The following is a 25,097-nucleotide window of genomic DNA, read 5'->3' on the forward strand; positions in this document are numbered from 1 at the left end:
CCAGCATCCTTTCCTCACCCTCATTACCTGTCTCTTGCCTTCAGAAGTGAAGAGTTCATTGATTTTTTTTTGTTTGTACACATCGTTCTTCTCCAGGAGTTTCTTATGCAGCCAGTCAGGGTGCCGGACCCGTGGCACTGGGTTCTTTACCTGGGGAAAATCCCCAAATTACAGAGTTCGCTGACCAATGCCCTCCACACACCCCTCCCACCACCACGGACCTGCAACCCTCTGCTCCTGTACCTGCTGCAGAGCTGCAGGAATAGTAATGATTTTCTGAATGGTGCTGCCCAGTCTCTCAATGTAGTAATCCCAGTCCAGGATCTGCAAACAGGGCAGAGCAGTGGATAGTGAAAAAAAATGCAGCAGGAGGGTGCAAATTTAGGTTTTGCTGCTAAGATGCAGGGTCGGGCATTTCCCTAGGGACATTCCACAGCAATCTGCGAGCACAAATAGCTGCTGCCCATGCAGTGCCTCCAAAGGGAGGAGCTGTTGTGACAGAGCCACAGGCCGTGCTGTATCACAGAGGTGCTCAACTCACTGCACGGATGTTGAAGTCTTGTAGTGAGGGGCTCTTCAGCCATTTCCGGAGGTAATGCTTCCGTACGGTGGGCTCTGCTTGGAAGATGGCAAGGGGTATGGCCCTGGAAAAGGCAGGGAAGCACTTACTACCCAGCAGGACTAAGGTTCTGGCTGCATGGGATCCCCTCTCCCATACTGCAGAGACCCTCAGGGATTCTCCTCTTCTTCTTCCACTGCACAGGGTTACAAATTGCTCACCTTGCTCACAGTCCAAGCCAGCAGGCAGGCAAGCTTGTGGTCACACAGCACCAACTCACTTAGGTGCTGCTACCCTGCCCTTCCTTCATAGTCACCCTATCAAACTATCAAAAGCCTTGTCCCCTTCAAGACAGGTTTACCTCTCAGTGACTGGAGACCCTTCTGGTTTCTTGGAAATGATGAACCGGCAGCTCAGCCCTGCATCCTTCACCATCTGGTCTCCCAGGAATTCTGCCAGGCGCTTGGCAGTGCTGATGGAGGTGGATTTCTGCTCCCCGTAGTCCTCCAGCTTGCGAGACATGGAACGGTTCTCCGAGATCAGCTCAAACAGCTCTGAATCAGGCATGTTGGCAGCCTGAAAAGGAAAGGCAGGGCACACAAAAAAAGCTAGCAAGAACCCAATGATCAAACTTTGCTGCTGTTAGCTACAGGGAACGCCCATATGCAGCTGATGTGGCTCTCTTCATAATCAGTTTGGAAATTGCCCTCTGTTCCAGTTGTCAACACAACCCATTAAATATGTCTGGCACGGGTTTAAGGCTTTTATTGGAGTTCGTCCTGTGGCTGGGCTGTGGTAGCACCACTCTGAATTGTGCACCTGGTGCTGCAGAGTTCGGCTCACCAAGAATTCGTGGTACCAGGTCACTGCAAAAATTGAAAGTGGTCCCAAGGAACTCCCCAGCTGAGCTTGCAGTCTATCCTGCACCCCAGTATCTGAGTTTTCTTGTGTTTGCTCTCACCATTTTCTTCATAGCTCTCCATACTTCTCATAACACTCTGCAGGCAAGTGGCTCTGTTGTTCTCTGCCCCATCAGATGCCCTCAGATAACATCCTTAGGGGATGAGGGCTGCCAGACCAGCTCCATGAAAGAGATGACTGGAGAAGCACAACACTCACCCCCCCACTAACAGCTAGAAAAGAAGAGCTGGAAGAGCCGCTGCACTAAAAGACACTGAACTGCAGCCCTAGAGAGCCAATGCGGCAGAATTAAGATAGAAATGACCAGAGGCACAATGGTCCACCACCTCCCTGCAAACAAAGTCCACCCTCCCACAGTGTCCTATCAGCTTTTACACCTTTTTTTGTCCAGGAGCAAGGATGCACAAGGGACAGACAACCTGCAGAGGAATGCCTACCTTGCTGTACAGCACATCTAGCCAGTAGTCAGCCACCTTGGCCACAGAAGCGTAGACCTCCTCCAGGGTGGTGCCTTTTAGGAAGGCCTCAAATACAGAGGACTGGAAGATCTTCACAAGCTGCAGCTCACCTCGTCGCTTCACCTCGAATCCCTTCAGCTCAGCCAGGGACCCATCCTCGTTGAACACCGCATACCTGGGACACACACAGCCCGTGCAAAACCTGCCCTCCGACCCTGGGATGTGTTTCCCAGGGCTCCAATTGCTCTCCTCCTGCCAGGGCCCTTCTCCCAGCAGTGCCACACAGGGCAGACATCAGGCAAGTTAAGCTAAGCTGCGGTGCTCTCTGTGCTAGGATAATCTCAGAGAATTTACGGTAGCTCTACAAATTGTTTCAGCTTGGCCTGCAAAAGCACATCAGCTTGTGACCCAGCTCATTCATACCAACTAGGAAAATGTTCTTCGTTGCACACAAGAAAAAGGCCATGAGGTGAGAGAAAGGATAAGATGGGTGGGGAAGAGGAGAAGAGTTTTAGAGAAAAAGTAAAAAAGTTTGTAAGCTTCCGAAAAAGAAACTTACAAATTGTTTGGCTGGCAAAACAATTCAGAGGAAACTGGATATAGCTAGCAATGTGACTATAAGAACACACTACCCATTTTTGCTTTTCCCCTGCCTATTATTTGTACATAGGTCTCAAGATAAATGTTACAGGAAGCTCAGCTAAGGGAAGAGAGATGATACTCAAGTCTATGCCACTTTGACAGTGCTCCTCACACCTGAACCAGTTCCTATAAGCGCACCCTTCTTTTCACCCACTGGTGATGGTGCCTGCCAGCCACCTCTAGACTATTTCTGTTTGAGCATGACTGAGGATTACGTGCACTTGCCAACATCCTGAAACTACAGGAAATCAAGGGTCCCTGAGACAAGATGCACACTGAGATGCACATGATGTGTCCTATGCACAGCATCCATTCAGAGCTCCTCAGCTTGACTTCTGTGGCATGGAGTTGCTTCTCATGGGAAGGCACTGCCAGGAGATGCTAGATGCAGATGCTAAAACTTGTCTGACAGGGACAAAAAGCATAAACAAATGGAGCATTTTAAGGACAGAGGGGGCTGGAGGATGGCAATGGCATTTTTCTGAATTCAGACCCAGGCCTATGGGCACTCCTGTTGCTAGTGATTGCTGGTATTACAGTTTAGAATGCTGTGGAAAAAAAAATCAGTAAGATTTGACCATAACTGTTTCCCTATAATGTGATAACAGCAAGACCTATCCCTTTCTCCAAACAGAAAACAAAGGGGAAACCTCATGGAAAATGATCAGTGGAACTCCTGAGAGACAGAAAGATCAGAACTAGTGAGTTTAAAAGAGATTAGGTAGAGTATAAGCAATATTAAAAGGCCTCAGAAGGAAAGTCAAAGTTCTCTGCACACCTTACAGCTAAACAGGGAGAATATGTTGGGTCAGCAAGCTGGAGAAATGTTGTTTTACTATTATTTTCTAAAATTTATTGCTATAGCATGTTAATGGAGGCAAGTACGTAACTGGATTCAAAGATGGATCTGACATATAGAGCTTGCCATTTCAAGTAAGCAACTGAAACATGCTGCCAGCTCAGAGCCAACAACCACAGGGACATAACAGCATCTCAAAATTTGAAGTCTTACCTTTTCTTCAGCTTCTTGCCCTCCTCCTTGGAAGCTGGGAGGATCATGGCCAGGTATGGTCCATCCACTTCAAAGAAGATGCTGTTCTCTGAGCGTGTGACATAGGTGAGAGAGGCTGGGTCCTCCAGTTCCTGGTACTGATCGTTTGTGAAGCCTTCCTGTAGGCACAGCCCCAAGGGAAGGCTTCACTCAACAGCTGGGCTGGTTATATCAAGAGAGGCCCTTCAGGCACATCCTGTCTGAAGGGATCACTGAGCATCTCTCTAGAAAGATGAGATGTGCCTGAAGGGGCACATCCTGAACATTTGAGCAGCCTGGTCGAGTGGGAGGTGTCCCTGTCCATGGCAGGGGAGTTGGAACTAGGTGATCTTTAAGGTCCCTTCCAATCCAAACCATTCTACAATTTTATGGTAGATGAGAGCACATCAACCCTAGCCTCTTTTATGCCACCCTCTCAGCTGCATGGATATCAGAGCCTCTCCCTCCACTTAGATGCTGTCCGTATCAGAGAGCATCTGTGTTGCAAGCAAAGCTACCAGCCTCAACATTTGCTTGTTACGCATGGAGCAGAGACAAAACAGAGCCCCTTCTCCATGCTGGGCCAAACTCCAGAACACAGAGGCATACTCCACTGCCTCTATTGCCAACTCTGCTTGCAAGAACAGTCCAGGTGTCTCGCAGGCCCATAGAAAAGCAAAACACTTTCTCTCCTTATCAGTCCCCCATTTTTTTTCCCCAGACTGCAGAGCTGGCCTGGATGTGTGCAAGACTCACCTTCACCAAGATGTTCAACATAGCACCTGGGTAGGAGATTGTCACCTTTGGCTTCTTGGCATTGGTTGACTTGATGACAAAGTTTTCTGGGAAGCTGTTAGGAAGGACACACCAAATCCCATCTGTATCCAGTTCCAGAGGTCTCCTAAGGAAGGGAGAAAACTCACTCAGGAGAGAGGATAATAAGCCAAAGAACTGCTCTGCTTCTGCCTGCACAGGGGGCACAGCCTGTTGCATCCACCCTCCAGTCCCTTCTGCAAAGGGAGCACTTGTAGGGCAACAGGCAAACCACAGCAGTGTCAGCAATCCCAATCTGCAACACTAAGGACCTGATCTTTCAGTAACTAACTTGCTCCCACATCTGTCCCACTAGTCCTCTACTCCACACCGTCCAATCCTGCTCTTACTCATTTTCTCACACCACATGCAGAACCACCCTTCTTTCCCAGCTCAGCACGTACTCACCCAATCTGCTCAATCAGTTCCCTGGCCTGCGTGATGATATTTGCTCCAGTGAAGCAGACAATCCCAGCCATTTCCATGGAGTACCAGCGAGCTCTGTGAACAAAGGAGTTTAAGTGATGAGTGTGCAGTGCTACCTCAAACCCATCTATGGGAAAGGTCAGGAGGATGTGCAGAGAAAGAAGCACAAGAAACACAGCAACTCTGGGCCTTGGTAGATTGCTCTCCTTCCCCTCTTCATGATCAGAAAAGCTGAAAAAACACTAATAGACAAGATTGCTGACACTTGTTGCTCAAAGCCACAGAGTCTGGGAAAGGTCTCGAAGATTAGAGGTCATTAATAGAAGCAAGAGGAAAAAGTGTTCCAGTGAAAAAGTGATGACCCATCATCATCTTGTGCTTCAGAAGTAGGTGAAGCAAGTGACAGCCTTCCTAAAATAATCCTGGTATTCAAGGATCCTCTCTGGAGGACTCCAGCAACAACAACTCACCCTTTCCGCATGACATAGCCGTAGAAAGAATTGAGGATGCACTTGTGTGCCAGCTGCAGTGAATCATAGAGGATCTCCATGTTCTTGCAGCGTTTCACTTCAGAGGCATCTCCCATCTCCACAGCTGCAGCCAGCTTCTTCTTCCACACCTGGGAGCGACAGGCAGAGTCAGAGCAGTCCCACACGTCACTGCTGGCAGGAACAGTATGCAGGCTGCTTCCCCCCAGGTCCCACTGTGACATTAGAGCTCTAGCCCAGTACCACTGCTAAAGAACAGTGGGAAGACTAGCATTAACTACATACTCTTTTTCCTTCCTGCATCAATTGTGCACCATGTGTCCTGTGGGCAAGACCTGAATACGCTGCCTGCAGCAATAGATAGCATCTAGTTTAACAGCTGAACCCCTTGTGTAGAATAAACCTCTCAGCAAGCTGCATGATTCATGGCAAAAGCAGCATCAAAGAGAAACCACAGAGCAAATGGCTCCTTAACGAGTTCTTTCACAGACAGAGTCCCAAGGCCCTGTCATTTCCTTCAACATAATTTAACAATAAACATGCCCCGGTCCCCTCCATCACAGGCTCCAAAAAGCTGAGAACTGGAATGTGCTTCTCTCCTTTCTCGACCTGAGGTCTAGATTTTGCTCTCAGTATATCCCATTTTCAGCTTAAGAAGAATGCCTGAAACTGAACACAGGCCAGACAGAACAGCTGAACTAAGCATTTGCTAAATCCAGTAAAATCGGAGGTTGTAACTACTGTCAGGAAATCCATTGTTTCCCTACTGAATACAAAGGCCAAACAACACCACCCTTTAGGGCTCCAGGTGAGAGATGAGAACTCCCTATCCTCGGGGAGACAAACAAAACCAGAATTCAAGCCCAATACCTTGTGCAGCCCCTTGAACTCGTAGCGACGGTCCCTGAAGGCTCGCACGGTGTCCACATAGAAAGAATTCTCTCGCTGGCAGATGGTGGTGACCCGCTCCTCCACCTTGGTGACGTGGATCTTCTTATAGGCCTTCCGGCAATAATCTAGTTAAGGAAATAAAGAGAAGGAGCTTCTCAGGGGTCAGTGCCCCACTATGGACAGAGAGGATGGATAGAACTGCAGCAGGGCACTCCCAGCAGATCCACAGTGAAGTGGTCCAGGAAAGGTTCTTTCAGCACAAATACGCATCAGGTGTGTGTGAGCAGAGAGACAAAAGGAGGAGAAGGAATACAGTAGTGTGGAGAGAAGCCAAAATCAAATCCCTTTACTGAGACACAGGGAAAGGCAGGGAAATAAAAGTCATCCTGTTGTTTGCACATCCATACAGCCCATCCACAAATCCAGGCTCTGCTCGCAGTCCCCACCTAGCTGGATGCTTCATCACTCTAGGTGCAGGGATAATGTGATGCTTCCGTTTCATGAATTATGAATGTCTTTAATTAGTACCCTTCAAAACTGAGTCATTCATGTTTGAACTCAAAGGCATGGCTCTCAGCAGACAGAAAGAGAAAAGCCAACAGAGGTATGGGTGCCTGACCTCTCTTTGGAAAGCATGAAGGCACTCCAGGCTGGGATCCTGGAGAAGAATTTTCATTGCATAGTTTGAGGCCAGACTCATTCTGATCAGCACAAGCAAACTAACCCCAAAACAGCAACTATTGATGCACGCCATTTACAGTTTAGGTTGCAAAACACTACTCCAGATCATGACATTGACTTCTACCTGCCAGTCGCTTCTTCTCATACTTGGCCTGTTCTTCACGGGAGAGCTCGTGGAAGGCCCGGGGTGCTCCATCAGGGTACAGGGGAGGGAACTTCTCAGATTCCAGCTGCTGCTGGATGCGGTGATACTCGCTGCGGCTTGCAGGCACTGCAAAGGAAGGCGACTATGAGTTTTCCAGGGAGAAGCAGGAATTAGTCTCAGCCTGAGTTGGAGAGCAAGGTCCTTTTCGTACTTACTGAATTCTCCTCTCCACTGCCACGTCATTCGGCGCTGACAGTTGGCACCCGGCTTGTTGAAGTCACAGGCAGCACACGTGGCCTCGTCTACTATTGCTGAGGGCTGGACACAAGTAAGAGACGTGCAGATGTCAGAGGACACAGCTCTGCTTTTAAACCATGATTCATGTCAAAACCAAACAGGTGTTGGGTGGCAAAAGAACACATTTATTAGCAAAGAGATGATATACTGTAAGTTCTGCTTAAAGTTACAGCAAAAACAACAGATGTTTCATTTGTCTGTTTGGAAGAGTCCTACCCGAACCTTTAGCTCTACCTCTGACAGACATTTCTGCTCTGCAGACCCGACATCCATGCAAGTTTGACTGAATTTTAGACCCACCCTTACTTGATACCCCTGACTTGAGCAGAGATGGGATCTGCTGTTCAGGGGATCAAATCAGAGGGACCAGAGAGATCTTCTGGAAGACAAAATGGGAGAGACTTTCCTGATGTTACCCACCTGCAATCTGTTGGTCAGAATGATGTTGGGGTACATGGCCCCCACGTCTAAATGGTAGATAAGGGGACACTCAATTCTGTTAGGGACATCCTTCAGGGAATTCAGTTTGACTTTGATTTCATCACAAACCTGTGGGGAGACAAAGAAGTGAAACTCTGATAGAGAGGTAGGGAGCCAAATGCATGCTGAATTCGGTCTCTAAGATCTCTGCTCAGCGTTTGCTAGTGGTTGAACCTGCAAATGGGAAAGTAGCAGTCAAATTGTGCAACTGGGGCAAGAGACCCTGGATGGCCAGTCTGGGTTCCAGCAGCTGGGGAGGAGATTCCTGGGCTGGAGTAGCCGGAGGAGGTGGCTGCTTAGAACATCCATGACCATCATCTACCTTGCACGTGGTCGTAGATAAAATTTCTTTGTCTCTTTCCACAGAGTATAAAAGGATTTCAAAACAGGAGCTTTAAACGTGAAACCTCTCACCAGATACTTTCAGGATAAGGAAAAATCACAGCCTTGCCCCCAGCCTATGCCTATATTCCCTATTGAAACGGGAAATAGGTCACAGACATACACAGAGCAGAACTCAGAGCTGAAGACACCCATTACACAACACTGACCTATGCGCACAGGACACAGGCTCACTGCAGCTCCAGCCTCACAGCACAGCTTTCCCCAGAAAGCCCAGACATGCCCTGCAGGTCAGGGCTTGAACAACTTACCTCCTGGAAGTTGGTGACTTGATCTAATGGCAAACCCTCCTCCTCCTCAATAGCATGCCGGAGTGTCTTCTCCACGTGCTGCACCAAGAAGTCAAAGGCAGCAGGATTCTGCAGGGGCATGGAAACAGCACTGAGAAACAGCACTGCTTCTAGGACATCTCTCATGAGAGAGAGATAACTGAACAGAAAGGATCCTTTTATACATGTGGTGCATGTTCCCCTGTGATCATTTCTTAGATTAGAGCCATTGAGGTGTACAACAAAGTGTGGTGCACTACACAGCAGAGTGGAGCTGCCTCTAAAAGCTTAGTCCATGAGCACAACACATGCATCTCAGAGGGGGAGGTGACAGAGATAACATAGCAGCTTTAAACAGGTGAAAGAGGTCCAAGCAAGGGTTCAAGCTTGGTTTGAGGCCCTTTACCATCTTGAAGCGGCAGGGGATGTCACTGCGAAAAACTCCCGATTCCAGTGCTTCCACATGGCCTCCTACATACGTCTCCGAGTCCAGCACGTGCCCATCCTCTGTGAGTTTGTTAAATTCCTGCTCCTGCTTATTGGGGAAGATGATGTTGGCGTGATACGCTTGAACCATCAGCAGTGCCTCACACAGTGTCCCAGAGCCTTTCCGCAACACCTGTAAGAGAGACATCAAATTTGGGCACAAAAAGAAATGCTGTACAGAGCGCTGGTGGTACCAGGCCCTGCTGCCACACCAGTGAACTGAAATGTGTCGGCCGGTGACAAACTTGCAATTACACCACGCAGCAAGCAGGACTGCAGTGCAAGGCCAGGATGATCAGAGCAGGGGAAAAAGCAAAACTCCTTTGCTTTGGCTATGCAGGAATACTTTATAGGAGGACAGTGATGGCTGATGCACTGTCAGGGTTAGAGCTCTTAGCAGTCTCTGTATAATCACAGCATAAAGACATCTGAATGTCTGCTGTTGTCTGTCTTCTGACCCTCCTCCACCATCTGGAGCCTTTATAAAATACACCAGTGTGAGGACAAAGGGACATTTTCTATGTTCAGCATAGACAGCTTCCTGCCTGTGATCCTCCCTAAAGCCAAGGACAGAATAGTGATCAGGAGACCCAGCTTTTCATGGCTATAGTCCCAGATTAAAAATCAGCTGAATCTGGGCACCACCAGTTCATGGGCCCTTGAAATGTCCAAGGACTGTGGAGGAAAAGGAGTAGCCTCCAAGCCCACTCTCCCTCCTTTGCTGTCACGGGTGGGAATGGACCTGGGCAGTAGGAATCTGTCCTTTTGCCAGTGCAATGCTGTGTTGTGGGAGATGCAGCTCTTTGCCCAGCAGGCGATTTGTCATTTCAGGAGTACACTCACCTCATCAGGCTCCATGGGAATGATGGTGCACAACGCAAAAATGAAAGGATGCACATACTTCATATACATGTAATAGGTAGCAACTGCGTCGGACACTGAATAAGTGGCCAGGGTCTGTTGGGGAAGGATGAGAGCCAAATTAGTCCCTATCATATGTGATATAGCAACTCAATGAACACAATCTTTTACTGTTTCCTGCTGTACATGCACATCTCATCAGGCAGAAGGGAAAGGCATACTTCTACATATCCTAGGATGCAAATAATTTTCTGTTGGCCTAGAAGGACATCCTGCTATAGCTCTAACTGCACAGCTACACCCCAGTTTTCAATTAAAGAAATAGTGAAGATGAGTTCATTGCATGTATCTGCACAGATGCTGCAGTCAGGAGGCTACTCCAGGCCTGCAAAGATGGGCTTGAACCCTTGAGGGCTTCAGCAGAAATCACAGAATTGGAAATTACAGGTTAGAAAAGACCTTCAAGATCATCTCGTCTAACTATATATCCCATGCCTTTGTCCATAACCTGCTCTGCTGCAACAACCTTGAGCAGTAAGCCTGTTTTATGTCTCTCCAGAAAGTCATGGTGTTCCTAATTTAGGTGATATCTGACACCTTGCACCCATGTAAATAGTATACAGTGCAATGCCACTGTTAGAAACACTTCCAAAGAAATCCCATCCTTTCTCCCCACAAGCTCAAGTGCTTCAAAGGTATCTAAAATTTGGAGAAACAGATTGAGTTAATTTCTCAAAAATCACTGCATTGAGCAAAGACGTTCTGTAACACTTCAAGACTCAGCGATATTGCAGGTGCTGTAGACTTCCACAGATTGTTTTCCAATTGCTCAGAGGAGATACAGCACAGTGAGGGAATACCTGAGGCTCCTCTGTAGCCATCCGGCACATCTCTTCAGGGTCCAGCTCCACTGGATCATAGCCCAGCTTTGCTTTAGCTGCTGCTTTCAGGTTGTGACTTCCCACTGGGAGGTAACTGTCTCTCTTCACCCACCTGGACAGAGCAATGAAGGTTTCAGTCTGTGCACAGAAGCCAGCCCTTACCTTCAGAAAGTGCTCAGGCATGCAAACAGGACCTTGACTTCAGACAGAACAAGGACAGCTAAGAGCAGAGGATCCAAGAGCGGTGGAATAAGAGGCTGCACATTCTGCATCTCTCCTAATGCACTGAAATCCTGACCAGGACAAGCCCACCATCCAAACATTGTCATTGCTCAGATTTACAGCATTCGCACTTCATCCCTCAATGATTTAACTACAGGAAGAGAAGCCATCAGCATTGCACAGACAGCCAGCCATCCTCCAAAGCTCAGACACTGGTCCAGGGGAGGAAAGCCCCACAAAAACCTTAGCTTCTGAGACAGATCGCAGTCTCTTGCACACGTCCTTTCCTCTTCTCCCTGTGCCAGGCAGGCTGGTGAGCCAGGATATGGTCCCTGCCCAACCACAATGGCCTAATCTCACCCTGCTCTTTATCCACTGCTCAAGTCAGATCTCAGACACCTAGAGTAAACCAGCGACAGACTACATGAACAGAATTAGCCCTTCAGGCTAGCATGGTGAAGACTTCACAGCTTCTGTAGTGAAGAGCATGCCAAGGGGAGCATCAGGGCAAAGAAACAGACTACGATGCCCATCTAGTGAGGTAGGATAAGTGCAAGCCTCGAAGAGACAGGAATACAGTGTTCAAACACATTAACTTTAGGTATTTTATATAAATCTAAGATTTATAAAATCTTAAAATAGAAAGATTTATAATCTATAATTTATTATAGATTTATAAAGTTTTATAATCTATTATTTGATATAAATCTAAGACGCAGTTATGTGGTAGCATTTGATACCTTAGACAGTCCATGTGGATGCACTGTGATGCTTTGTACTCTCCCTGGCTGTCCTTCTGAAATCCAATTTCCTGATACATATTGATTCCATGAGCTGCTGCTCTTGCTTCCACAAAGGGCCTGAGGAAAGAGGCGAACAAACAATAGCTATTTTCCTTCATCTCCACCGATCGTTTGAGACGAAGCCCATATCTGGACTCAGGGAAAGCTTCCTTTAGGGCAGAATTACAGGATGAATGAAGAGGCAAAGCTAATTGCTTATATCGTTTACCAGAAGGCAGAGCTCTATGACCTAGCTTCTCTTGCTTCCCAAAGGCTCGCCAGTGCTCCTCCTTGTTATTCCCCTTTTCTTTGAACCCCTTTTCCAGTTCTCCACCTTCAAACACTAGGCTCATCGATATACAACGGCTGCCAAACTGACAATGATTTAGAATTAGCTCAGCAATCTCCTGACCAAGTGAATGGGACTCTACAGAAGGTCATACTGCAAAGCTACTGAACAGAGGATTCAGTGAGGTACTCATACCAGCTGGATAATCAGCACGGATCACATACAGCAAACCACACACAACCCCTTTGTGAGCTACAGAAGGGGAAAGATATCGAGGCTGGTACCTGACTCTGACCCATAGCTCATGTCACACTCTCCCAGTAGAAAACAGGTTAGTTTCCGTTCCTGATCTTACCAGTCAAAGAAGTCTCCATTGTATGTGACAATGATAGTAGGCTTGGTCTCCTGGACATGTTCAAACCACCTCTGGATTAAATGAGCCTAGTATGAAACAGAAGGAGAAAAATAGGAAATCACTTTGCTCCCTTCACAGAGAGCCACTGGGCATAACACAGTTTACTCCACCCTTCTGCTCTCCTCCCCACCTAGCCAGAACCTAATCTGTCTTACCATTATTACCAAGAAATGAAAGCATGACTGAACCTACAGGGCCCACCATGTTTCCCAGTGAGGCAGGATACTGAGCAACAAGCTATCCTTGGCCAACAAGAGAACCACGCATGTAAGAAGCGGCTGTATCTACCAGGTGGAAGCTACTTACTTCATCTGGTTCATTAAAGACACAAAATGGTCCCTCATACTCCGGCTTGGGAGTAAACTCAAAGTCTTCAATATCCTCGGAGACAATCTCCCTGTTTGTGATCAGGTAGCCCTAGGATGGTGACAAAGAATCAGTTAGGAGGACTCACGTTCCTTGTGCACCAGAGACAGGTTTGCAGGCAAACAGAAGATGCTGTCCAAACGATGAAACATCTTTCTCTTGCTGGGGATAAACCCCACATGCTCTGACAGTCAGAGCTTTTGTCAGGTAGGAGCAACTGTTTGGGAATCAGCTCCTGACCCACAGCTGCACATCAGCAAAGGAAGCCACAGGCAGATAACACAGGACAGCAGAAATGTCTTCTGTGCCCTCCAGATTCCCTTGGAGGAGAACCATCAGCCTGAGCTGGGGTCCATGAAGCACCAAATGAAATTCTCATGTATCATTCAGACTTTAATTTCATTTCCAGATCCATTGGCTAAACACCAAGCAGCCAGCAGCAAAGCAAGCCTGGTCGGAGGTGAAACACTGGCCTCCTCCCCAGCTCTGCTGCTGAAACATAAAGGTAACTGTTGTTCCATTACCTGCCCATCAATCATGTAGGAGACCATCATGATCTGGTCTGTCTCTGCATCAGGAAACTTCAAAGGGAGTTTGGTAGTTTCAATGTCAAAGGCAAGAACAACAGGATCCTGGGTAAGGGCAAACACATTAAAACATTTCAAAGCTGATTTGAAGGTAAAAGTGATTCTCATCAGGCTTGCTAGGCCTAGTGGTGGGGCAGCAAGTAAGCCAGAACCCCCCCCCAGGTAATCATTTTACTGCTTTATCCACCCAAAGTAATACCGCTACCCAAGCCCATGGACAAAACTTGCCCCAGCAATGCTGTGGGGTTAACACCTGATGCATATGGGAAATTACTGCTGCGAGCCAGCTTCTCAGAGGAAAACAAGCCATGTCCAGGGCCAGACTGCAGCCGGCCTGACAAATGCTTACTGGTCGCTCCACGAGGTCATCTCGGCGGGTGATTTCTGGAGGGAGGGTGCTGCCCCGGTATCGCACGTTGTACCAGTGAGCCTAGCAAGAGAGAAGGGTCAGCAGTGCCTTACTGCAAGGCTGGCTGCTAGCAGTGCGTTTGTTTGTATGCTGCGAACAGAACTGCACAAATTAAGTATGCTTTGGAAGAAAGGCACAAACTGTGGGCGTACAATCATTTAGCTTTTCTGTGTGTCATTAACTGAGAAAAAAAACCAGCAGTACAGGACCAAACTTTATATGTTAGCTTATTGTCAAGGACACCTTTGTAAAGGTCCTGAAGAGAAAGGGAGAAAATTCCTATCATGCCTGCACTTCAGGAGCACAGCAGCAAGAAAACAAAGCTTTTCTGACTTCTCTATTCCTTACTCACCACATGGATCTTCAGGTCAATGGAGAGGCGGACATGGTAGGGCACATCGTACTCCCGCATATCCACTATGTTGTCCATTTGGTTGGCAATCTTTTTTGAGGCTCCTTCTTCCTCTGTGGTCAGGCTGCCTCCAGCCAGAGCACTGCGAGGAGCAGAGGAAAGCAGCCACTGTGTGTAAGCAGGCTGATGCACATCTCAGACATAGCAGCATTGGCAATGTAAGGGACAGCAGCATGGTGGCAGCAACATCCCAAGAGCAGTCAATGGTAAATAAGATGAGAAACACTTCCCCTTCGTACAAAAAACTGTGGAAAGATGGATCTCAGGACTGACAGCATGAGGCAGTGCTGCACCATCCCATCAACTCCCCATCTTCAGCTCACCTTTGGTCATACTTGTGTGCAACGTCTATGGAGAGGTACAGACAAAAACCCACAGATGCCTGTATAATGAATACGCTCTACAGAGCTGGATTTATAAAGTAGGGTAACAAATCTAAGGATAATGGGGCAACCCAAGAATAACTCTGAAGAGCAGAAGTACACCTTTCAGGTGAGCAGAAAATGCTCATTTCCCTTGACTCTTCTTCCTCAGATATGTTTCAATTGAAAGCAGACTTCAGGGATGGGAAACCAAAAAGAAGGCTGAATTTTTAACTTGCATTTTCTGGTAGACTTTAAGAAGTGTGTTTTATACTGTGTTTCCAGTTCTGTAAACAAGAGTCCAGCTTGTCATTCTGATAGAAAAAGGTGTTTGTTTTTTTTTCCCCTCTTTAGTCACAGCCAGTAATAAGAATATTCTCAGTGATCTGGGAGGCACTGGGCAATCTTTTTCAAGAATCAGTGCATCTATTACGATTACAGGCAGAGGTACTAGCTCAAGACATCACAAAGAGGCTTTGAGGCCCTCTTGAGGTGCAGCATGTCTCTGTCACTGAGCTCCAAGAATCATCTTGGAGAGTGGTGACAGTGGCACACATGAATTTAGTTCCCACGCAGGAAAATCCCTGTCTAAACAAGAGCTAAGAAACATCCAAGGGAAACTAAATACCGGGGATCAGCCGTCCTAAGAGCTCTCACCTGGACAGCATGGACGTATAGACATCATTCGCCTGGTCTCGCTCTCTGTTTTTCCTTACAGCAGGAGAAATCTCTTTTCGCACCTTCACCAAGTCATCCACTGTGTTGAAGGACAGCTTGATGTAGTTCCGCTTCAGACCCACCAAGTGATTTGGCTACAAGGTAATGAGATCGGAAGGTAAACTACGTTGATACGGGTGGAAGAACTGGTAAAAGAAGAGGTACCGAAGAGTGGGGAAGTCTGTTTGACAGCGCTGTAGACAAGGAGCTGTGCTTTGCAGCTAGAACCCAGCCAGCCCCTGTGCCTCAAGGCACAATGGGGCACCCAGAAAGAGCTGGTCAAAGAGAAGCAGTTCTCCTACCCACCCCCCAAGGATTCTCCCACCCTGCTGAAATTCAAGAAACATCTAGAACTTGCTGTGAAAAAGATAACGTCCTCATGGAAAAGCATATTAGTTACTATCAGTAAGCAACAAGCAATAAGTAATCCATTTCTGATATGCACTGCAAACAGCGCTAGGAAATTGAGGCCAAGCATGCAGTTTCCCTTCGGCACTCAAGAGATGTGGTTGATGCCCCAGGTCTGTCAGTGTTCAAGAAGCATTTGGGCAATGCCCCCAGTAACATGCCTTAGGTTTTGGTTAGCCTCGAAGAAGTTAGGCAGCTGGACTAGATGATCTTTGAAGATCCCTTCCACCAGGACGGTTCTCTATTTTACTGATATTCAGCAGAGATAGAGTCAGAAAAAGATGTTACTCAACAGTACAGTGGGCAGAGGAATACAGACCAGATCCAAGTCTTCTTTGGGGACAGTTTCCAGCTTTGCAATTTTCCCTTGGAACTTCTTAGAAAGGAAGGAGGACACTTCTCGCTCACAGCCCTGTGAAGGAATTGCGACTGAGCACCGCAGCCAGGCACTGCTCTACCAGAGAAGACAGCCTCAAAAGTGGTTCTGGGTGCTGGCACAGCAAGGTAAGGACAGGAGCTGCCCCCAAAACTAGTCCCTTCCAATAGGGAGGTTTTGGCTGCCAGCTGACAGAGCAGTCAGACTGGGCCCAGGTTTGCAGCTCACAAGGTTAATTTCTGTATCGCAGATGAAAAGGGGGGTGAGAGCAGATGGTCACCACTGCCCAGGCTGTGGGAAACAACTTGAGAACTAAGAAAAAGAACAGGGGAGAACACAAAACAGGCAGCGTTGGGGGTAGCTCCTCACCATGATGAACAAGCTTGGACGAGTCCCAGCATGGGCAATGGCCACTTCCCACCCCAGCCCTTCTCCAACCACCCCATGGAAACCATGGACAGAAGTACTGTCACCGCGTTTTTCTCATCCCAAACCAGGGTGCCCATGAGCCCCTGCAGCTCCCCAGGGTCCTGTGCCTCCCAAGGGGCTCAGAGAGCACAGCTCCGCACCCGTTCTCACCTGCTGGGTGGCAATGTAGAAGTAAGGTCTGTAGGGCAAAGCCACCTAGGAGAGAGCACAGAGGTGACAGCCGTGTTTCCCCGCTGCCACTGGCACCCTAGGGGGCAGCGGGCAGGGCAGGCACCGCACCCACCGGCACCTGGGCACGGACCCACCTTGAAGCGGCTCCCATCCTCCTGCACAAAGTAGTAATCCACAGCGCTCACCGGCCGCCGATCCTCGTCCAGCACCTCTGTCTGCACACGGGCAACGCACCCTCAGCGGGGCGATCCGGGACCCACGGGTGCCTCTCCGTGGGCACCCCCCGGGACCTCCCCTCGCCCCCCAACCCAGGGCTGGCTGATCACCGCCCCGCCGGCCCTTTACCGGATGCATGTTGATGAGCCAGCCCGTCCTCTCGCCGGGCTCCGAGGGCCGCTCGAAGCCGAACAGAGCATCCAGCCGGTCCGTGCGCTGCGACCGCTCCAGGCGCTTGAGGGCGGACAGCGCGGGGCCATCGTCCCTGCGAGACGCGCCACCGTCAGCCGCCACCCCCGGGGCTGCCGCTGGTTGTCACTGTCGCCGCTCCCCCCCCCGACCCGTCCTCACCTCGCCCCTTCGGGATCGGGGTCGCCGCCGCCCGGCTCGGCGCGCCCCGCGCCGCCCCGCCGCCGCATCCCGGCCACCGCCGCGGGAGGAATTTGGCGCGCTGGCGCCCGGTTCCCGCGAGAACCGCGCGGCCCCGCCCCCGCCGCGGCGAGCAGCACCAATCAGAGCGCGCCCCTTCTCGCCTCCCGCCAATCGCGGCGCGCCCCGCCCCTGGCGCGCCCCGCCCCTGGCGCGCCCGGCCCCTGGCGCGCCTCCTTCTCCCTTCCCTTGCGGTTCCGCTGGTTCAGCGCCGCGCGTTCCCGTTCCCTGCTCTGCAGCAGCAGCGCTGCTCGCTGGCCGGGGGGCTGAGCAGGCAGAAGATGCTCCCACCGCCATCAGTGGGAGCGCTGGAGACAGGGCGAGGATGGCTGTAGGATCGTAAATGCAGAGCTGGGGGTGGTCAGGCTGGGGGCAGCCCGGGGGGCTCTCCATCTAGGGCTCCTACAGGTCTTGGACGTGAAGTTGCTGTCTCTCCCTGCACCCTGCAAGACAAGGAGCTTCTAATTCAGAGCACGGCTTGCTCAGAAGCTCTGAAATCGCTCATGACTGCAAACGCTTCGTGAAGGCACAGAGCCTGGAAAGGCAGCAGTGGGCAGCAGAGTGCTGATGCCGAGGGTCGATGCAGTGGGCAGCGCTTCCCAGTTTCTCCTCCCTGCCCGCCCCTCCAGCCACCCCTTGCACCAGAGGCTGGCGCAGGCACCCCGATACATCTCCAGGCTGGGCCCTGATGAAGTGCTGTGGCCCTGGAGAAATTAGGTTAGGGTACTGTATGAAAGCTACTGGACAGTATTTGAAGCAAGTGGGAAGCAAAAGCCCTCAGTCAGAAATTCCTGAAGCTGCTGGACAGACAACCCTGCTGTCCCCTCTGCTGACAGCTGATCTCAGGCTCACCCCTACCAGCCCAGAGCTGTCACCCCTGTGGGAGTGGGAAAGCTCTGCGTCTGTGTCCCTGGGCAGAGCATGCCAGACCTTTAGGCTGGGAGCTGGCTGAGAGCAGAGTACACCCGATGCCACAGGGACCAATGTGTGTTGGCTGGGCAATCGGTTGGAGAGGACAGAAAAGGTGGCAAGAGTTTGTTAGAAATTAGAAACTGTGGGTGTGGGAGAAAGGGGAGAGAGAAGAGACAAAGTCTGAGCTGGGAGAACTGACCAAGGGAGGACAGATGGCTGGGTTTAATTTGAGCTTCATCAGGAATTTATATACTGCAGAACTTCCAGTTCTGTACTATTTCTGTCATTCTGGAGGGCTAGATTTAAATGATCTCTTCCCATCCCCACAGCTTTCCCTTGATCCATGTGTGCTTGGTGCTGGTCCCTGTCAGGACAAGAGGTAGCAGAAAACCAGCACTGGGTTGCAAGCATCAGAGTGTATCTGACTGCAGGGGCAAACACCTAGCCCTTGTGTTTTCAAGCTCTCTCTCCTGTGAACAATGGAATAGAAACAACAGAACCTGTGAGAAGCAAACTTCTGTCCCTCATCCGGCCATCTTTGAACCCCACTCTTCCTACCTGGAGGAGCATCCAGATCGGGGAATATCAAATAATTTCAGCCCCTACTTCTAAATCAAGGTTGGCTTCATTCTGCCTAGTATGGGCCCAGGTCACAGCCTCTCCGCAGCAGATTCTCTCTAAACTATTCCAGCACTGCTCACGTGCAATCCAAGGAGTGCCACGAGCAGAACGCGCTAACAGGACAGACTTTGGCAGGTAGTGCAGGCAGTTTGTGCAGGGCAGTTCAGGCAGGGCAGGGAGCCGTGGGTCCCTGCTGCCAGCTGTACTGCATCCCTTGGGAGCGAGCTGTTGTTAACAACTAAAAAATGTATCTGAGCAGCCCAGCTAAGCCTTTCATATCATTTGGATCAGGGAGCAATAAAGGTGTGCATTAGAGGGCAGTCAACGTCCTGCACAGCATCGGGGAGTCATATAATCAGGGTGTAAGACAACAGTGACCCAAGATAGTCTGCATGTAGGGGAGAAAAAACCTTTCTCTTTATCCAGGGGCATCCCAAAATTCACAGAGGAAAAACAGAATATATACTTGGGGCATGTGCAAGTAAAAGGCATACAGAGATGCTGACGTTCCCCCAGATGGAGTCTGATGGATAAGGAAAGTAGTTTTTTGGGGAAAGCAGAAAACATGCCGGGCAGGCAGGAGGGGGAATAGATCCCCGTCTCCAAAGCGAGTAGAAAAATGTAAATCCGGAAGGGCAACGTAAAATAAGTGACCCGGGAAAGGATGAGGCTGGCTGTTTCCAAGAAGGCAGGAATAACTGTGCCCAGGCAGCAGATGGCGATCCCCTGCCTGGCTCTTCAGCAGCAGAACAGCAAAGGCCGGGGCACCGGGCAGCAGCAGCCGCTGGCCCCGACCCCCTCCGCCGCTCCGTGACGCTCGCCACCGGGCTACCGAGCCCGGAGGGGCAGGCAGGGACCTCCCGGTGCCCCGGAGCATCGCTGGACTTGTCCTCTCCACCCCGCCGAGGCCTGGTAACGGGTCCTGCTTCACCCCACGGGCGCACCCGCACCCGGCCCCGCACGGCCGCCCGCAGCCCCGGTGCCGGTGCCGGTGCCTCCGCCCCTCCCCGCTCCGCCCCGGCCCGGCCCGCACGGGGGCGGCCGCGTTTTTTTCCGCCCCCCTCTCCACCTTTCCTCGCTGCCGCGGTGCTGCGGGACGCGCCGGGACCCGCAGCCGCTGCCCAGGTACCGGGGAGGGGGAACCGCAACGGGGCGGGCACCGGAGCCGGTCCCGGAGCAGCCCGGCTGGAGCGGCTCCGAGCTCGGCTCCTCGCCGGGAAGGGGGAAAAAAAAAAAGGGGGAAAAAGAGGGGGGAGACCGCATCCAGGGTGCCCACCGGTGTCCCCCGAGCCCAGCAGGACGGCGGCTCCCGGCCGGCGGAGCGGGGGCTGCGCTGCACCGGGAGCAACCTGCGGGGCCGAGGGGAGAGCGGTCGGTGGCACTGCGGGAGAACCCGCCTGCTCTTCCGAAATGCAGCAAGAAATCAAAGCAGCTAAAAATATGGGCCACGGTCCCTGACGAAGGAAACGCTGACGTTTCTCATGACCCCCATCCCCCCCCCAGTTTTGAATGAGCCAAGTGCTCAGTGTGTCCTCCAAGTTTGGGGGGACGTGGTTTTTCCGTCTCTGGGGACCGTAATCCCACCTGGGCAAACAGCCACGGTTTCATGGACCAGCAGCTGGTGGGCTGGCAAAATGCATATGATCCAGATATGCATATGGATGTAAATCTGCCCTTGCATGAGTGAATGGGGGACTGGATAAGTGGGTAACTGCATGGTCTTCTCTCTGTGAAAGCATCAAATTCCCAGTGTGATGGATGGAAGCTCAAATTTGGTGGTTTTGTGCTTAGCTGTTAGCCTTGGAAAACATTCCCATGACAAACTCCTTTTGCGCTGCTTGCAGCTTCTGTAGGAAACACGATTTTCTCTTGTGCAATAGTGAAACGGCAATGATGGCAAGCAGGAGAAGGTCTTGGCTGTAACAGAGTGATTGAGAACTAAACCTCTTTTGTGTTGTGAAATACTTTGATTTTTGCATCAAGCAGTCTGCACCTGGGAGACTTTTCAGCATTTCTCTATTTATTGGCATACCTTTGAGATCTGAACCAAATCTCTTGTTTAATTATTAATTTCAGAACGTTTCCAATCCAGCTTGCAGAGGATGTATTAGAGCGGTGGCAATGAGAGCAATGCTGACTGAGCCTTTAACCTGGAGCCTATAAATTGCTGAAGCAGCAACCGGTAAAACAGTTGTGGCTAATTGTAGTCTGATGGAGTGTTCCTGCTGTGCTTCTTCAGGAGCCATCAGGGCACATTGAATGGCAGCTTTGTAGCTATATTTGCTGCCACTGGGAATCACTTCTAGTGGCAAGTGCACCAGGATGGGGCTTTCTCCCCATCCTCAGTGACTGAGCCAGAAGAGATGGGGCTGTTTTACCACGTCTGTAGGGCTGCAGGCATGCACAAGCTATTCTTGGCATTTTGCATCGTAAATTTTGCTTCTGTTTCTCATGGACATCAGAAAGCACCCAACACAGCCAAATCCGTGCCGATGCAAAGCAAACCCCTGGCTGCCCAAGTCAGCTCCCAGGGACAGGTGTGAAAATGGCAGAAAAACTGGGAGTGGGAGGGTTGGGCAGTGTGAGAGGAACTGTCTGGAGAGCTGCTGGGAGGAGGAAAGGGGGGTAAAGATGTGGGGACATTGGGGTGCATGGGACCAGGGCAGACAGGAGGAAAGGGGGTCCCTGCTGCAGCTCCTGCACGCCAGCCTCTGTGAACTCCACTCATCACCGCCTGGGCAGGGGATGCGGTCGGGTGCTGTGTTGGTGCATGGCAGTGTGATGGCATCAGCATGGCATTGGCCTCCTTGAGACAGGGATGGGAGGAAGCCACACAAGCAAGGGTATTTCCCTCCCCGTTTGTGCACCCTGTGCCAGGAGGTCAGTTTGTGTAAGTGCCAGGAGCCAGATCTCAGGGGTTTGTAGGACCCCATGTGCATACTTTGTAGTACAGTTCCTGAAAGAGGTGATACCGTAACCTCCAGGTTGGAAACACATATATTGTCACCCCTAGATTATTTTAAAAATACACATTTGACTCACTCTAAAAATGCACGTTGTCCTGATAACACAGAGCACGCAGCATGACTGGGTCGGTGCTGGGCAGTGCTTCAGCACCCCTGATGCTCTGGCCACACATGGGCTGTGTTTGGAGCTGTGTGTCCAGAGGAGAGTCCTGCTTTCCTTGGCAGCAGAGCCTGTGTTATTCTGGAGATGGAGCCAAGAGCCAGCCCTGGGGCAGCTCAGCTCCACGGAGCCAGACCTTGCACGGAACTGGAGCTTCTGACACCGAGCTCCTTGAGTTCCCGTGGGGGCTTTGGCCACTGGTCTGTGCCCTGGGTGGAGGACAGATGCCATGACTGGCAGAGAACAAGGTGCATTCAGCTGGGGATGGTTTTGGCAGGTGTGCTGGCTGGTGGGCTGCAAGGGCTGCTGTGGGTCTTGGTCATCACTGAAGGTGAAAGAGCAGGAAAAGAGCTGTGCTGGAGAGGGTGTCAGACTGGGGAGTAGCTCACAATGGAATTCCAATAGGGATCCACCTTACATTTTTTAATGAATGACCTCTGCCCCACACAGCAGCAGATGCTGATGAAATTTGCCGAGGATGGTGAGAGGCATCACTGGTGGCTGGGACCTCCCCACTGAGCAGGGAGATGGAGGAGAAGAGGTGCACAAGGCACTGGAGGGGGGGGCAAAAGTTTCTGCTGTGAAATAGGAGCTAACCTGTAGGAAATGATGGAGGTGGACAGCCTGGGGCAGCCATCTGGAACAGGGGGATGTGCAGTGACCATAGTGACCATCCTAAAACCTTTCAGCTCAGAGGGGTGTTTGCATTGCTGTGCCAGGCATGGCAGGGTCGGTAGAATGTGGGGGCCCACTCTATAGCTCTGGTAATTTCTGTGAAAATCAAATTAGAGCAAATCCCCTTAAAAATAAAGGAAATGGACAGCCCTTGTCTGAGGAGGACACCAGGAGAATTGAGAATTCACTTATACAAAACGGAGCCTGGATGTGGATCTGGTGGATGTGCTGGGATAAACACCAAGGAAAGAAAAGGTCTGCTGAGTATGGAGGTGGTATGGGTAGAGATGAGAGGGAAGGTGGGTATATTTACGATGGAAATCGGAGGTTTGCAATCATCAGAGGAATGCTGTCTGGGGATGGGTCTTCTGGTGCCGTGCACTGGACGTGTGGAGCTGGCCATGTGGTGGGGACATGCCTGGAGGGATGGGGAGCTGGGGTGTGCTGCTGTGTGCTGCAGGTGGGGAAGGACGGCTTGGAGCCCCAGCATCATTCAGGACTCAGTGGGAAGGGGGACACCAGCAGGTCTGGGGGTGGTGGTTAACTGGTGAGGGGTCTGGGGGCTGTCAGCAGGGACAGAGCCTCAGGATTCACAGCGAAGCCCAGTGCCTGAGTCTGCTCTCAGCCTGTGGTGTGGGAGGGCCATGCTGCCCCCTCCTTGTCGGTCCTTCTGCTACCAGTTTGTGGCTGAGCCACGGGATGTGGTGCAGCTGGGCCTTGTGCCCTGGTGGGGTTTGTTCCTCGCAGTGTTTGCAAGGCCTTTCCAAAACAGGTCTCCTGCTGGAATGGCTCAGTGGCTCCTGCTGTGCCCTGTGTGAAAGACAATATTGTGCATGTACAGAGAGTTGGGAAGGAGGTAACTCTGCAATAGATATGGTACACTTTGGGGTCAAGGGTCATTTTTTTCCACAGTGAGGACCAGAGTAAGAGCCAGCACTTTCCTGCAAGAGCGGATAATGCCACAAGATGCTCTGAGCGTCCTCCCTCTGCTCCTCCTGCTCTCCTGATGGGGGCACAGCTTACAAACACACATCTCTCTCATTAGCAAAGGCACATGGTTCTCTGCTCGTCTTGCTGAAGCCACGTTGGCCGTTACCAGTCACCTCTTTGTTTTCCATGTGCCTTGGCACAGTTTCCAGGAGGATCTGCTGTTGGGCAAATGCAGAGCTGCCATTCATACTTTGTTCCCTCATGTCCCTGATCTACACGGAACTGCATGCTGGTAGTTGGTGAGCACAGGGCAGCATGTCTTCAGGCTTATAAACAGGAAAGTTTTGTTTTCTTATCTTTGAACATAGATTTGGTTCAGAGTAGAGATGGAAAATCTGCTGTGTGTCACAGTGTACCGTCTGGTTGCAGAGGGCCCAGATTGTTGGATGACCCAGTGGACAGAACTGAAAGCACCATAGCTATTCAAGACACAGCCAGGAGGTGATGTGGTCTGTGCTCTTTGCTAAAGGACCCTTCAGGAGGCATCCATGGAGAAGGTGAAGGAACAACTGCAAAGCTATGTATGGGCTCATATGGGGGATAGAGGAGCCAGAAGCTTGTGCTCACCCTTCTGCATTTTTTCCTCTGTCTCACAAAGTCCATGCGGAGGTGTTCTGAGATCTAGGCTTTGCTAGAGAGCTTGGTGAGGGGTGTAGAAAACAAGTTTCACATGTCCAGCACTGTTGTGACTGTTCAGGGTGGTGGAGCAGATTGGAGGGGTTTCCTTGTTCAAGTCCCCAGCTGCAGATGGTTTCTGGAAGGTTAAAATCTCTTATCTGGCCTTCCAGATAAGGAATTACCTTGGTAAGGTAGGAAAAGGGCACTGGTGGTAGACATCAAGCACCTTCCAAAAGCTCTGTTGGGAAAATGTCCCTGGGTACAGACTCCATTGACTTTATTCTCCCCTCTCTCAGACCTAGGTGCATGGTGGCAGTTGGTGATATCCAAGCGTAGAGAGCACAGGGTGCTGTTGAGACCCTGTTTAGGCACCCTTATACCGAGCAGGAAAGAAATGCCTCTGACATCCTCTAACTTGGCCTCTTCAGAGATGCTCACAAAGGATGTCCTGAGAAGAAAGTGCTCAGTTCTTCCAATGCTGTGAGTGCAAAAACTATCTGCAGTAACTTGTAATACTTCTGAAGGCCAAAGTTCTTGAGACAGAAACAGGCATATGTTTGCAAACAATGGAACTGAGATACAATGAAAAGAAATTTTTATTGTATGCAGGGGCAGTTAAAAAATAGCAGCTCCTGTTGAGCTTGAAGCTCTAGGACATTTCCTTAGAATATCTCTGCTACAAATGACTGAAAACTAGAAAAACAAACTGCCATGGGGAAGAGTGTTGGAGAGATCAAGGGCACAGCTGGATTTCTTCTGGTTCTGCAAAATGGGGAATCACTGACCTGAAATGGCCTGGAGGAGCAAGGCAGGGGGCTGTGCTCAGTGCTGCAGA

The 25,097-nt window shown here is 50.5% G+C and overlaps 1 protein-coding gene across 1 annotated transcript in view; it reads right to left on the bottom strand.

Annotated features, from left to right (window-relative positions):
• POLE (DNA polymerase epsilon, catalytic subunit) overlaps positions 1 to 17,310 on the bottom strand; it is a gene marked incomplete at its 5' end in the record, with an annotated part of 28,031 nt that extends 10,721 nt beyond the window's left edge. Inside the window, 29 exons of the mRNA XM_082773833.1 lie at positions 28 to 150; positions 244 to 324; positions 542 to 644; positions 921 to 1,135; positions 1,918 to 2,113; positions 3,593 to 3,750; positions 4,367 to 4,511; positions 4,832 to 4,924; positions 5,320 to 5,468; positions 6,208 to 6,353; positions 7,034 to 7,180; positions 7,270 to 7,372; positions 7,772 to 7,900; positions 8,485 to 8,592; positions 8,909 to 9,121; positions 9,832 to 9,945; positions 10,710 to 10,842; positions 11,693 to 11,812; positions 12,379 to 12,464; positions 12,745 to 12,855; positions 13,329 to 13,436; positions 13,741 to 13,821; positions 14,153 to 14,294; positions 15,232 to 15,386; positions 16,019 to 16,111; positions 16,655 to 16,699; positions 16,810 to 16,890; positions 17,021 to 17,156; positions 17,243 to 17,310. Coding sequence (XP_082629959.1) covers positions 28 to 150; positions 244 to 324; positions 542 to 644; positions 921 to 1,135; positions 1,918 to 2,113; positions 3,593 to 3,750; positions 4,367 to 4,511; positions 4,832 to 4,924; positions 5,320 to 5,468; positions 6,208 to 6,353; positions 7,034 to 7,180; positions 7,270 to 7,372; positions 7,772 to 7,900; positions 8,485 to 8,592; positions 8,909 to 9,121; positions 9,832 to 9,945; positions 10,710 to 10,842; positions 11,693 to 11,812; positions 12,379 to 12,464; positions 12,745 to 12,855; positions 13,329 to 13,436; positions 13,741 to 13,821; positions 14,153 to 14,294; positions 15,232 to 15,386; positions 16,019 to 16,111; positions 16,655 to 16,699; positions 16,810 to 16,890; positions 17,021 to 17,156; positions 17,243 to 17,310 — 3,582 coding nt within the window. The remainder of the gene's footprint in view (positions 1 to 27; positions 151 to 243; positions 325 to 541; positions 645 to 920; positions 1,136 to 1,917; positions 2,114 to 3,592; positions 3,751 to 4,366; positions 4,512 to 4,831; positions 4,925 to 5,319; positions 5,469 to 6,207; positions 6,354 to 7,033; positions 7,181 to 7,269; positions 7,373 to 7,771; positions 7,901 to 8,484; positions 8,593 to 8,908; positions 9,122 to 9,831; positions 9,946 to 10,709; positions 10,843 to 11,692; positions 11,813 to 12,378; positions 12,465 to 12,744; positions 12,856 to 13,328; positions 13,437 to 13,740; positions 13,822 to 14,152; positions 14,295 to 15,231; positions 15,387 to 16,018; positions 16,112 to 16,654; positions 16,700 to 16,809; positions 16,891 to 17,020; positions 17,157 to 17,242) is intronic.
• Positions 17,311 to 25,097: the final 7,787 nt, after the last annotated feature.

This window comes from Aythya marila (assembly GCF_965140915.1).
Source record: "Aythya marila genome assembly, chromosome: 17".
NCBI lineage: Eukaryota > Metazoa > Chordata > Aves > Anseriformes > Anatidae > Aythya > Aythya marila.